Source organism: Choloepus didactylus, chromosome 1 (genome assembly GCF_015220235.1).
Source record: "Choloepus didactylus isolate mChoDid1 chromosome 1, mChoDid1.pri, whole genome shotgun sequence".
Classification (NCBI taxonomy): Eukaryota; Metazoa; Chordata; class Mammalia; order Pilosa; family Megalonychidae; genus Choloepus; species Choloepus didactylus.
This window is the reverse complement of record NC_051307.1, coordinates 86043081-86055979: the sequence shown is the minus strand read 5'-3', so window position 1 is coordinate 86055979 and position 12899 is coordinate 86043081. Positions and strand designations below refer to the sequence as shown.

The window sequence follows — 12899 nt, the reverse complement described above, 5'->3', positions numbered from 1 at the left end:
AAGAGAAAACCTGGGTTGTACATAGTGATTCCAGACCATTGATACTCAGTTTATTTTGAAGATTATCTTAACAGTAGCTTTATCTAAATGTTTTTTTTTAAAAGCCTTAGTCATCTTTTCCTTTTTCTGATTTTCTTTTAGATATCAGGCACATGGTCTTAGAGATCTTTTAATTTAAGAGTTACCCCTAGCTTAAATAAGTTGAATGGCTTTTTTGTCATCTTGTTTGTACAGCTGGCCTTCCATTTTTCTATTTGTGTGGATCTGACAAAGTGAGTTATCTGTTTCTCTCTCCATCCTGGGGCCTAGACCACTGCTTCATGCTCAGTGTTGTTGGATGGCTGAGTACATGGATGGATGGATTTTAAAGAAGCTTTTCTGTTTTAGAAGATTCTCCCCATAACTGGGATGGTAAATCTGACTTGCTTTAGGTTAACAAAGAATATCGACTACACCCTGCATTCTACATCCTAGAACCATAAAGTCATTAGCCATGACAGTTACCATAGATTCTCTTGCTTTCTTAGGTTTAAGACTGTGGGTTAAAATTGGACTGAGCTGGGGGGAAAAAAAATAGCAGATCATCCTGTTCCTCGGTGAGAATGCAAAGAGTACTAAATTTGAGAATGAGAAACAGCATCTCTTGGAACCTGATGATTAGAGTGATTTTCCAATTGTCTTCCCAGGGAAGATTTTTATTTGATGAGTTGGACTGCAGTCCTCTCATTTAAGAGAAAAAATAATGAATAGTATTCTCAGTTTTAAGTTTTTCTTTCCATTAACTTTTATAAATTTTGGCATTAGTTTATTGCTCTTCTTTTTTTTTTTTTTTTACCAGAATTTGGTATCATTTAGTATATAATATAGTACAAAATTTTGATATGTAGGCACCAAGTTAAGTAAGTCAGTATTGCCAGGGACTTTGTACCAGAAAACATTTTAAAACTACTGCATTAAAATGGAGGAGGTGGGGGGCACAGTGAGGAGTGACTGCTTAATGGTATGGGATCTCCTTTTAGGGTGATGAAAATGCTTTAGAACTGTAGAGAGGTGGTGGTTGCACAACACTGTGAACGATGCCACAGAATTTTATACTTTAAAGTGGTTAATTTTATTTTTTATGAATTTTACCTCAATAAAAAACACAAAATACTATTTTACAACTTTTGAAAGTTCATGCCATATGTGAATTAATGTATGCTGTGGCTCAAAAGATGATGTCTTCCTGTCTAGTACAGTTGTATAATTATGCCTTCATACTGTGACACTTATTAGAGTGAAAATGAGTGCTCACCAGATGAATGCTGGAATAACAGGCATAAACCAGGTTATCCCAGGTAAACTGGGGTGTACAGTTACATTACTTAAAGCTAACTCCAGATAGTTTATATATTAAAGCTCACCACCGAACAAGAGAGAAGATGGCAGCCTAGAGAGGAGTAGAAGTTAGTTAGTCCCCCCAGAGCAACTGTAAACAACCAGGAACAACTGGTAAAAGATCTGGAATAACTGCTGGGAGACAACCGTGACTGTCCACACACCATGCAACAGTCCAGATTGGGAGAAATGCCCAAGATTGCAGCATAAAATCTGTAAGTAAAAACTGCGGACCTGAGCTGAGAGCCCCTCACTCATGGCAGCCTGAACTGCAAAGTCTCGATGTGATAGAGAGCAGCACTCTCTGAACAAGTGAATATACCTCAGCCCAGCTCCAACTGAGGTTTTATTGTTAACTGCTCAATACAAACTATGAATCCCCAACAAGCAGAGGCTTTTGGTGACAACTGACCTTGGAGAGCCAGGGAACATACCTGTCTCGGGACAGGGAGCCCCAAGGATCGGGTGCTATCTCTGGCCGCCAGGTGAATCTGGGGGCCATAGACTGACCCTGAAAGGGGGCTTTCTGTCCTTTCTCTCTCTCTCTACCTGGGCGGCTCAGTGGAGAAAGCCTCAGCCATTTGAAACTCGTACCACTCTGACCCAGACAAGGTGGAAAGAGCAGAGTCAGAGAAACAAAGAATCTATTTATATGCAAATGACCTCTCTCTAAGGGGCATATCTTCCCTAAGAGGAAGAAGGCAGTGCCAAGCTCTGCTACCCACCTTCCATTCAGAACCAGTCCCCAGAGCCTGGGGGAAAACAGCCACGGGCCACACCTCCTTACACCAGTCTGGAGTTACAGGCTGACGGGAGCCACCTGCTAGGTAGAAAAGCACAGGGTATGTCAATCCTCTAAGACACACCATCAGGGAAACCACATACTGAATATTTCTTCCTTCTGGGACCTGAGCCTCTTCTGGTCTAGGAAAACCTGATTGGGGTAACCAAGGAAACCAGATGCCTAGACATCAGAAAACTACAACCTACACTAAGAAAAACGAAGTTATGGCCCAGTCAAAGAAACAAACTTACACTTCAGTTGAGATACAGGAATTTAAACAACTAATGCTAAATCAATTCAAAAAGTTTAGGGAAGATACGGCAAAAGAGATGAATGCCATAAAGAAAACACTGGGCTTACATAAGGCAGAAATGGAAAGTTTGAAAAAACAACTGACAGAATCTATGGAAATGAAAGGCACAACACGAGACTAAAGACACAATGGAAACAAAACATACAATAGCAGATCTCAAGAGGCAGAAGAAAACACTCAGGAACTGAGAACAAGCCACCTGAAAGCCTACACACAACAGATAGAGAAAAGAATGGAAAAATATGAGCAGTGTCTACGGGAACTTAAGGACAAAGTGAAATGCAAGAATGTACGTGTCATGGGTGTCCCAGAAGAAAAGGGAAAGGGGGCAGAAGCAATAATAGAGGAAAATAATCAATGAAAATTTCCCATCTCTAGTGAAAGACATAAAATTACAGATCCAAGAAGCGCAGCATACCCCAAACAGAATAGATCTGAATAGGCCTACGCCAAGACAGAATAATCAGATTATCAACCGTCAGAGACAGAGAGAATCCTGAAAGCAGCAAGAGAAAAATGATCCATCACATACAAAGGAAGCTTGATAAGACTACGTGCGGATTTCTCAGCAGAAAACATGGAGGCGAGAAGGAAGTGGTGTGATATATTTAAGATACTAAAAGAGAGAAACCAACAACGAAGAATCCTATATCCGGCAAAACTGTCCTTCACATATGAAGGGAGGGCTTAAAATATTCTCTGACAAACAGACAATGAGAGAGTTTAAAACAAGATACCTGCACTACAGGCGATAGTAAAGGGAGCACTACAGACAGATGGGAAAAGACAGGAGTGAGAAGCTTGGAATACAATTTTGGGTGATGGTAGCACAGCAATACAGGTACACTGAACAAAGATAACTATGAATATGGTTGAAAGAAGAAGGTTAGGAGCATGTGGAACACCAGAAGAAAAGAGGAAAGATAAAGACTAGGACTGTATAATTCAGTGAAACCTAGAGTGTTCAATAATTGTGATAAAATGTATAAATATGTTTTTCATGAGGGAGAACAAATGAATGTCAACCTTGCAAGGTGTTAAAAATAGAGAGTATGGGGGGAAGATACAATCAATGTAAACTAGAGACTATAATTAACAGAAACAATGTATTATTCTTCCTTTAATGTAACAAAGACAGTATACCAAGGCTAAATGCATAAGGGAGGCGTATGGGACTCTTGGCATTGGTAATTTTGTCTGACTCTTTGTTTTACTGCAGTTTAAGGTTATCTTTCCTTTTGCTGCTTCCTAGCTGTCTTGTTTTGTTTTATTTTCCTCTTTTTTCTTTTTCTTTTGCCTGTCTACCTTCTTTTACTCTTCCTCCTGCTTTCTGGAAGAAATGGAGATGTCCTTATATAGATAGCGGTGAGGGTGGTGAACCCATAAATATGTGATTATACAAGGAACTATCAGTTGTCTACTTAGAATGGAATGTATGGGGTGTGAACAAAACCGTCTTAAAAAAATGGGTTGATGAAGAAACCTTGAGGTCAGTATACTGAGTGAAATAAGCCAGACACATAAGGACAAATATTGCAGGGTCTCACAGATGGGAACTAATTATAATATGTAAACTCAAAGACATGAACCGTAAGATACTAGGATATAGAAAGAGGCTCAAGAATGGGGAGCAGTTGCTTATTATGAGCAGAATGTTCAACTAGGTTGAACTCAAATGTTTGGAAATGAACAGAGGTGATGGTAGCGCGTTGTGAGAATAACTAACAGTGCTGAATGGTGCGTGAATGTGGTGGAAAGGGGAAGCTCAGAGTCACGTATGTCACCAGAAGGAAAGTTGGAGGTTAAAAGACGGAAATGTATAAAACAGTGAACCTTGTGGTGGGCAATGTCCATGTTTAACTGTATAAACATTAGAAATCTCTTTCATGAACCTGAACAAATGTATGACACTACAACTAGAAGATAATAATAGAGGGGCATATAGGAAAAAAATATATACCTATTGCAACTACATACTACAGTTAGTAGTATTTCAATATTCTTTCATAAACAGTAACAAATGTACTATATCAATACAATGGTCAACAATAGAGGTGGGGTGTTTAGGGGTATGGGAGGATTTGAGTTTCCTTTTCTGTTTTTTGTTTTGTTTTGTTGTCTTTATTTCTTTTCTGGAGTAATGAAAATGTTCTAAAAATTGAAAAAAGAATTAAATGTTGTGATGGATGCACAGCTGTATGATGGTACGGGGGGCAACTGATTGTACATGTTGGATCTTTGGATAATTGTATGGTATGTGAACAACCACAATTTTTTAAAAATGTGATAATAAAAAATAAAAACAGCCTAACTACCAAAGAAAAAACAAAAAGCCCACCACCATTACTTGCTACCTGTCTTCATCATTAGACCCAATATCATCTTAAAATAATTTCTTAAGGCTCATATGCAGAACTTGATTCTGTAAAGAAAGCCAGGCTGTATACAATTCACAGAGGTAACCTTCCACCTACAGGTAAAAGCCTATTTCAAACTTCTAAAAGTAATAAATAATCTTACTGAGTTTAAAACAAAGTATAATTTAATAAAGACATTTTTAATAAAAGCAGTGAGACTTTGAAGTAGATGTTTCTTAATCTCATGTCCACTGCTTTTCATGAAAGTCTTATCTGCCATTGGCTCATAAACAATCGGGTAGGTTGGTCTGTGTATGCTGTTGTACATGCATGTACGTGCATACACACAGGGACTTAAGTCATGTCCTCTGCTGTGATGCCATCTCCTCACTTGTAGTCAAATACTGTAGAGTAGTGTGGGAAAAGCTAATTTGCTTACATCGGTGAAAGATGGAAAACTATCTTAATAACTTTCAAACTTTTGGCCACTACCCTTTCCCAAGATATCTTTAATTCTCAGACATATACTAATTTTAGCAGATAGTGCCTTTGTTTTTTACCACAGCATTTCTGTGGACTTTATAAACCAATTATTAGCTCATTTAGGTTGGAGGTATAGGTTTATCTTGTCTTTTTTTTCCTGTTAAACCAGTATCTTGATGCAGTATCTTATCCTTGTTCCTATAGTTTCCCATTCAAAGTTAAGAGTGCATTTTAACATTTGTGTCTTACTTTTTCTCTAGAACTGTCAAGTAATCCACCTCTGGCTACCATCCTTATTCCTCCTCATGCTCGGATTCAAGCATCTGCTTCAACCTCTACAAATGCCACAGCACCCTCAGGTGGGGACACTTAAGTCTCTTCTTTAAAAATATACTGTTTGAAAAAAATAACATGATTGCCTTCATTTCATTTGATGAATGTGAGCACTGAATACCTTCAAATTATCAAAAACATAGCACAGCCAAATGTGAATTTAATGTCTCTTTATTTCCAAAAAGCAGAAAACAGAAGACTGCAGTAACACTTTATTTGCGAGAAAAGTGTGTCTGTGTGTGTGTGTGTGTGTGTGTGTGTGGTATAAATATGTAAGTTCAGGTTCTGTCACACAGGTTTGCTTCTTGATCAAGATCATCAGAGTACAGAGACTCCTAAATGATTGCCTCAGGAGTTTTTTGTATTGTTCCAGTGTTCCTTACTACATTGAGTAAGAATGTAGTATTCCAAGATTATATGTTGACATGAGAGCAAAGTTCAGTCCTAAAGTTGATTGGATAAAAGCAGAAGAAAAACAAAGCAGATTGACAAAGATGCTGTCAGCCATGAATCATATTAGCTATATTATCATGAAATAAGCTTTGGAATTTATTGTTAACCAAAACTACTAAGTGGCTTTTAGATATTAGGTCTTGTTAAATGTTAAGTACATTGTAGACTGAAATCTTGATATATTCTGTTTTACTCTCCTGGACAATTGAAGAAAACAGACCTGTTCTTATTCAGGTTGTGACCTAAAGTCGTATTCAGATTATTTGGAGATGTGGTTAATTTGTTACTCATTAGCCTCTCCGAAAGAACTAAGACCGACTAGTACAGTGAAGTATTGTAATAGTTATTTTTCTCACCTTTTTTAACAGTGGTAAAGATGGTGCATCTGTCAAGTTTGATGACATTAATACTGAGGGAACTCTTTTTGCAAATGTTTAAACTACCCTTTCCTTGTGTTCAAGCTTCAGGTAGTGACTGCAGGTGAATTGATAAAAACCTGTTGTAAAACATATATATTTGTTTATGTATGTATATGTATGTATAACAGCCTTCAGAGTTCATTCTTTTTAGTACACTAAACCCACTTTAGGGGACTTAATTTTAAGATAAATCTAGTAGAAATAAAAAAGCCACTTGTACAGAAATGTGAATTGAAATGATTGTATAATAACCAAAAGGAAAGCCAATCTAATCTGAATGGTAAACTGTAGGAAATTGATTGAATACATTGTGGAATTTCCATCTTTATGTAGCCATAAAAATAATTATTATGACGTTTTAGATGTTTATGGAAATACCCTAATTTATGTAGGGAAAATCTAAAAATCTTATGAGCCATGACAGTAATAACTATTCTGAAATATGTGTTTGCATATGGATAAGAACTAGATAGAAATATACAACAATTAAAACAGTTGCGTTAAATTAGTAGGTATGGATGTTGGGTTTTTTTCCCCTAAAACTTTCATATTCTTTTAAAATTGTTTTTAAAATGCCTAGGTTTATAGTTGATCATGGCTCTGATTGACATGGGAATCTCTTGAAAAATATATATACTACTCTTAGTCCATAAAGTATGATTTCTTATTTTGATTTAAAAAAATAGAAATAGAATTCTGAATTTCTCCATAGCCCCAATGGACCATCTCATTTACTTCATTTGGAGAGATCATTCATCTGGACCATCTAGAGTTCATCTTGAGATACTGTAGTTTTACCACTTTAAGAGAGCTTCTGGTCCAATACCAGTTACATAGTTTGAGACACAGGGAATTTCAACTAGAGCAGTTTTCTCTCTTTGTTTTGTATATTGGTCTTCTGAGTAAGGTTTCTTTCATTGTAAGGGTTCTGCTATTAGATTTGGAAACCACTGATTTCAGTTCACCTCTTTTATTACCTATTGAGGACTGATCATCTGTCCCATGCATATGTATATTCAGTGACTGGAAACTCATTACTGCAAGAATAGGGACTTCCCATCTTTTCATCACTCTGTTAGAAAGTTAATCCTTTTCTCGACCTGAAATTTGTCCCCCCTGTATGTTCTTCTACTCAGTGATACTACCCCCACTCCCACCCCCGGCGTTATATAGAACTAACCCTCTCCTTCTATGCAAAAGTCCTTCAAATTTTTCATGATGGCTAACATGCCTTATATACTAATAAGAATTTCAAATCCTAATCCTGGATATGTTCTATTGTGTCAGGGTAACAGGTTTTCTATACAATTATAGCACATGTACATTTTATAAACACATTCATTTTTTGCCTCTATCCAAGCAATTAATAAAATTTATCAAGCAGGGCAAAGCAGAGCCTATGAGAGATTTTTTTTTTGCCTTTAACCAGGTTACTGATAAAATATGTTAAATGAGACTAGACAAGGCTTACTAGAGATTACTCTTCAGTGCTCTCTGGGTGATTAGTTATCCCTCTTGTTCTTTTAGCTACAGAACAATCCTACAATACTCATCTATATAAGAATGTTATGAAAAACTTTGTAAAATGCTTTGCTGATGTTAAGAAAACTTAGCCTTTTTCCATTGAAAAGGTAACCCTATTATCGTAGATGGAGGTTAATCTGTGTTTTATTTTTTTTAAGACTTAGGGAAATTTCTAATGACTAAATATGTATAAACTGTGGATTTTTAAAATCTATTTTAGAATGTGTTTTTTGGACTCTTGATTCAGGGTTTGGAGACATTTAAAATATGCAGATTGCCTCACCTTCCTTGGACTATGTATTGTTTATTAGGATTTTTATTATATCCTTTCCAGATTGAAGGGGAATCATGTTAGGGGTTGGCCAAGGCCTGTCTTCTCTGTCATTTTGTCTTGGCAGAGGGCTTAACTTTTCTTGATCTTGCTTTGAAGCATTCCTGCTGTTATCTTATTTAAACCAATTCTGGCCTATTCTTCAGATTTCCATTGTTATTTTTCTTCTTCCTTGATTATGTACTCTACTTAAACTTATACATTTATGAACTCATCATAGAAAATCCTGTTTGGCTGTTTTTTTAAGTTCTTTTCCCTTTTGTTTGCATTCAAATTCTTTGCAGTTGGTTGGTCAGAATTTCATTTACTTATAATTTTCAATTTCCTGTTAGTTATTAGCCCCTTTTGAAGACTCTAGCCACAAAATCTTACCTATTTGTTCTCTAGAACTTTTTAAAATTCATTTTGCTAAAATCTGTGGTTCATATATAAGCCCAGTAGTCCCTTTCCTTACTGTTGTACTTTTCGCCCCAGAAATTCTAATCCTGTCACCTTCTGTATTACCAGCCAGTTCTTTATTGTTGAGCAGAATTAAACCCAGAATAATAATTTATCCCATTGTTTACTTGTTTCCACTGTTTTTGAGAGATAAAATGTTAAGCAAATTGAGTCAATTCTTCGGAAGCTTACTTTTCTAAAATGAGTCCTACCATTCCCCTTCCCAAGTGCTGTCATGTCCTTTGCCTTTTTGCCAGTTTTAGAACATACTTTGGGAAACCTGTATCCATATCCTGTCTGGTTATAGAATCTGCAGTAGATGTCCTCACTGGTGTTCCTCTTCCTAACCCTGTCCTTTTCTTTATTTTAACTCAAATGTATGTGGAATTTTGTAAAAGTGTAGAATTTTAAAATAGGTATAAAAACTTGTGATGCTTTCTCTATTAAAGACATAATATATTTTAGAAAGTAAAAATCTCCCATATCCTCACTTCCAAAGATAATCCCAGGCAACATTATGTTATATTTGAGTCTATATTTTCCCTAAATGGACATAGAGAGACATGCTATGTTTTGTTTGTTTGTTTGTTTTAATGGGCTTATGCTGTCTTGGATTTTGGAGGTGGAGATATATGGCTATATAGTGTTCTGCACCTGTATTCTAAGCCTGTACTATAATTTATTTAATTCCTTATTCTTAAATATTTGGGTTATGTCCAGGTTTGGTTTTGTTTGCTGTTCTGAAAAATTCTTCGAAAATATCTTTGCGTAAAGCTATGCTTAGTCTCTTAAAATAATTTCTATTAGAATTGGTGAGTCAAAAGGTATGAAGAATTTTAAAGCTTTTGGTGCATATGTCATCAAAGTGCATTCCAGGAAGCTTGTTCCATTTTATACTTCCCGCTGGCAGTACAGGCACTTTTCAGTTTCCCCATTACCTTAGCACCAGCCAGCTCAGGGTGGGATTAGGGAATGTGCAGTGTGCATATGTACACCTTCATAGGGCAGTACCAACTTGGTAGCCAATGAATGTGTACGCCATCTTCAGATACAATGCTGCACCCATTTCCTCCTGTTCACTCTGTGTTTGAAATATAGACTTTCATTCCTATATTACAGTTTGACTAATTCAGCTACACTAATACAGTTGTATCTGTATTAAGGTTTCAAGTTCACTTTGCAGGTTAGTACACAGATGCCTAAAATCTAACCAGCTTAGTCATTATTTCAGCAGAGCAGTGCTGGGCATCACCTCTAGATTCTTTCTTTCTGTGCAAAACATATTCTCTTCTGTTAAGTCAAATTTTTATCTGGGTTGTTCCCCCAACCCCCTCCAAATGTAATGTAAAATCTTGTTTAAGTTAATAAATATCGTATCAACTTTCTTCTAGGTGTTCCTCAGTGTACTCAATTCCTTGCCTGAAGTCACCTGTGTTATTCCTATGCCTTTTTAAATTCTTTATTCCTAAATTAGATATTTCAACTTAAAGAAAAGATAAAATGTCACCTGTGTCTCCATGGCCCTCATTCCCTGCCCTAAAGAGCCAAACATCTTGATTAAAATGGACTCTGTCCTTGAGCTCACAGGCAGCTGAGACCTCTCCACTGCTGGCAAATCAAATATAAACAGTCTTGTTGACAGGCCCTACAGGTTTCCTGGTAGATGGGTTGCTGCACCAGCATCTGGATTTCAGTTCAGTGACTGAAGGCCTGTTTGGTGAAAGTACCACCTCATTATCTCTGAATAATATGAAAAGAAGGTTGGTGATGCTTTGATGAGGAGGTCCCATCCCCTTTTATTACATTAAGTGTTGTCAAAATAATAATAGACATTATAAAGAAAAAAATGAAGTTGTCCTTCTCCTTGTAGGTGGTACTTTCATTTATTAGTGTAGGATAATGATTTCAATTTAAATATAAACTTAGGGTATACCTTTGATTCTCTGTAACGGTCTTGTTTGTTCATGTGTCAGTTAATAATGCTAATATCTGAGACATAGCTACATAGTAGAGGCATTTTCCCTTAGAGCAGCATGAATAGAACCATCCTAAATTAGCTACACAGTATAAATAACATATTATATCCCTGGCTGCCAAAATTTTATTTTTTAGAGGAATTGACCTGTCATAAGATATGTTTGTTATAGACATTTCTAACTATTGTAGAAAGAGTATCCTCTTTATGTAGAAACACACATGGGCTTGAGAGAGATTGGTGGGGGTGTCATAAAGGAAATAAGAGAATAAAAGTATACTTAAGATACCCAAGTATACTTATAAAGTGTATGCAAAAACAAAAAGGCTAATTTGTTATACCTGAAATAGGCCATTTCATTAATAAGTCAACAGTAAAAACATTAAAAAGCAAATCATTTTGTAGCTATTGAGAAATTGAAATACATTTAGGACAAATAAGGAACTAAATTTTTACTTTTATTTAATTTCATTTAATTTGAATGTATTCAGATTGGTAGACACATGTAGTTACCACATTGGAGAGTACAGATAGAACTTACCATCATTGTAGAAAGTTCTGTTGGACAGCTCTGGGCCAGACAATGGACATTTCTGTCATTTCTAGAAAATAAAAAGGCTTTAACTTTTATAGACCCGTAGTTCCAGAATCCAGATTCATGTGTTAGAGCCTTTAGAACCCCTCCTCCTATGTTTATTCTGTCCTCTACTTTCAGCCTGTTTTCTTCTTTTCTTTGTCAGCAAGTTTATAAATGTGGGACCTTCCATTCATGTTTCCTTTCTACTCCACATTGGCACATTTGCTCAGCCACATTTAGAGGGAGAATGGACAGAACTTGCTGATACACTGGATATAGAGAGAAAGGGAAAGTGAGGAATTGAGGCTAGATCATCCAGGTTTATTACCTGATACAGTGTTCCAGTTTGCTAATGCTGCCGTTATGCAAAAATACCAGAAATGGATTGGCTTTTATAAAGGGGGTTTATTTGGTTACAAAATTAGAGTCTTAAGACCATAAAGTGTCCAAGGTAAGGCATTAACAATAGGATACCTTCACAGGAGAAAAGCCATTGGCATCCAGAAAACCTCTGTTAGCTGGGAAGGCACGTGTCTGGTGTCTGCTTGCCCCCAGGTTGCGTTTCAAAATGGCATTCTCCAAAATGTCAGTGTCAGGTTTCAAAAGCCATCTTCAAAACGTCTGTTGCAGCTGCAGCTAGATGTCTCTTTCACCCTTCCATTTATTGAGCGGTTACTATAAGCCAGGTACTATGCTAAGCACTTGATAGGCCTTATATCATAGGCTGATGGGATAATCTCCGTTTTACAGATGAGAAAATTAAGGGGGAGAGAGATTAAATAACTTGCTCCAAAATCCATAGCTTTTAAGTTGTACAGGTAGACTTCAGACTCAGTAAATATTTGTGAAATTGGATTAAGCTTAAGAAAGATGTCAGAAGGTACATAAAGGGAAGGGAATTCAAAGAGATGCAAAATGACCTTTGCTACTTTTTAAAGAGTCACTCTTTAGATACTTGAAAAGTTACATAAGTTAGAATAAACATCCAAATCCAGTTTATCATAATTTAAAATTAATGAGTATTTTAAGAAAGTCCATATTAATTCAGATTCAATTATGTTTCCTGGGTTATTTCTAAAAAGGTAGTAATCTGTGTTGCCTTGTTTCTGGGTGGTTCTTCAGCTAATTTCTTTCTAGCCACCTCTGGGTAAGCAACTCCCACTTTACCTAGCCAAGGGCCAATGCACTTATCTGTCTAACCATCTTTATTGATGGGACTGAAGAGCTTACAAAGTGTAGCTTCATTTAGTCCATAAGCCAGTTGGTCTGTTGGAGCTACTATTCAGCTGTGAGTTTGTAGAACCTAATATTTCTTTGTTTTGCTTTTCCCCTTCCTGTAGTTTGTCTCAAAAAAACAACAGACTTTGTTCTTTTTCTCAGCAAGAGCATGTGTCATTTGGTTTTAAGTGAAACTCATTACATCTAGCAAAGTTTTTTTGTTTTTTTCCTGATTAATGAGTATAGTTGTGACTTCAGGTGTCAAGGATATATGTAATCAAAATAACTAGCTGTTAAAATTTTACCCACAAAGTGAT

The 12899-nt window shown here is 36.4% G+C and overlaps 1 protein-coding gene across 3 annotated transcripts in view; it reads left to right on the top strand.

Annotated features, from left to right (window-relative positions):
* Positions 1 to 12899, top strand: part of GSK3B (glycogen synthase kinase 3 beta) — a 280899-nt gene that overhangs the window by 255468 nt on the left and 12532 nt on the right. For all 3 annotated transcript variants that reach the window (XM_037836235.1, XM_037836228.1, XM_037836219.1), the window contains one exon: positions 5575 to 5673. In XM_037836235.1, coding sequence (XP_037692163.1) covers positions 5575 to 5673 — 99 coding nt within the window. The remainder of the gene's footprint in view (positions 1 to 5574; positions 5674 to 12899) is intronic.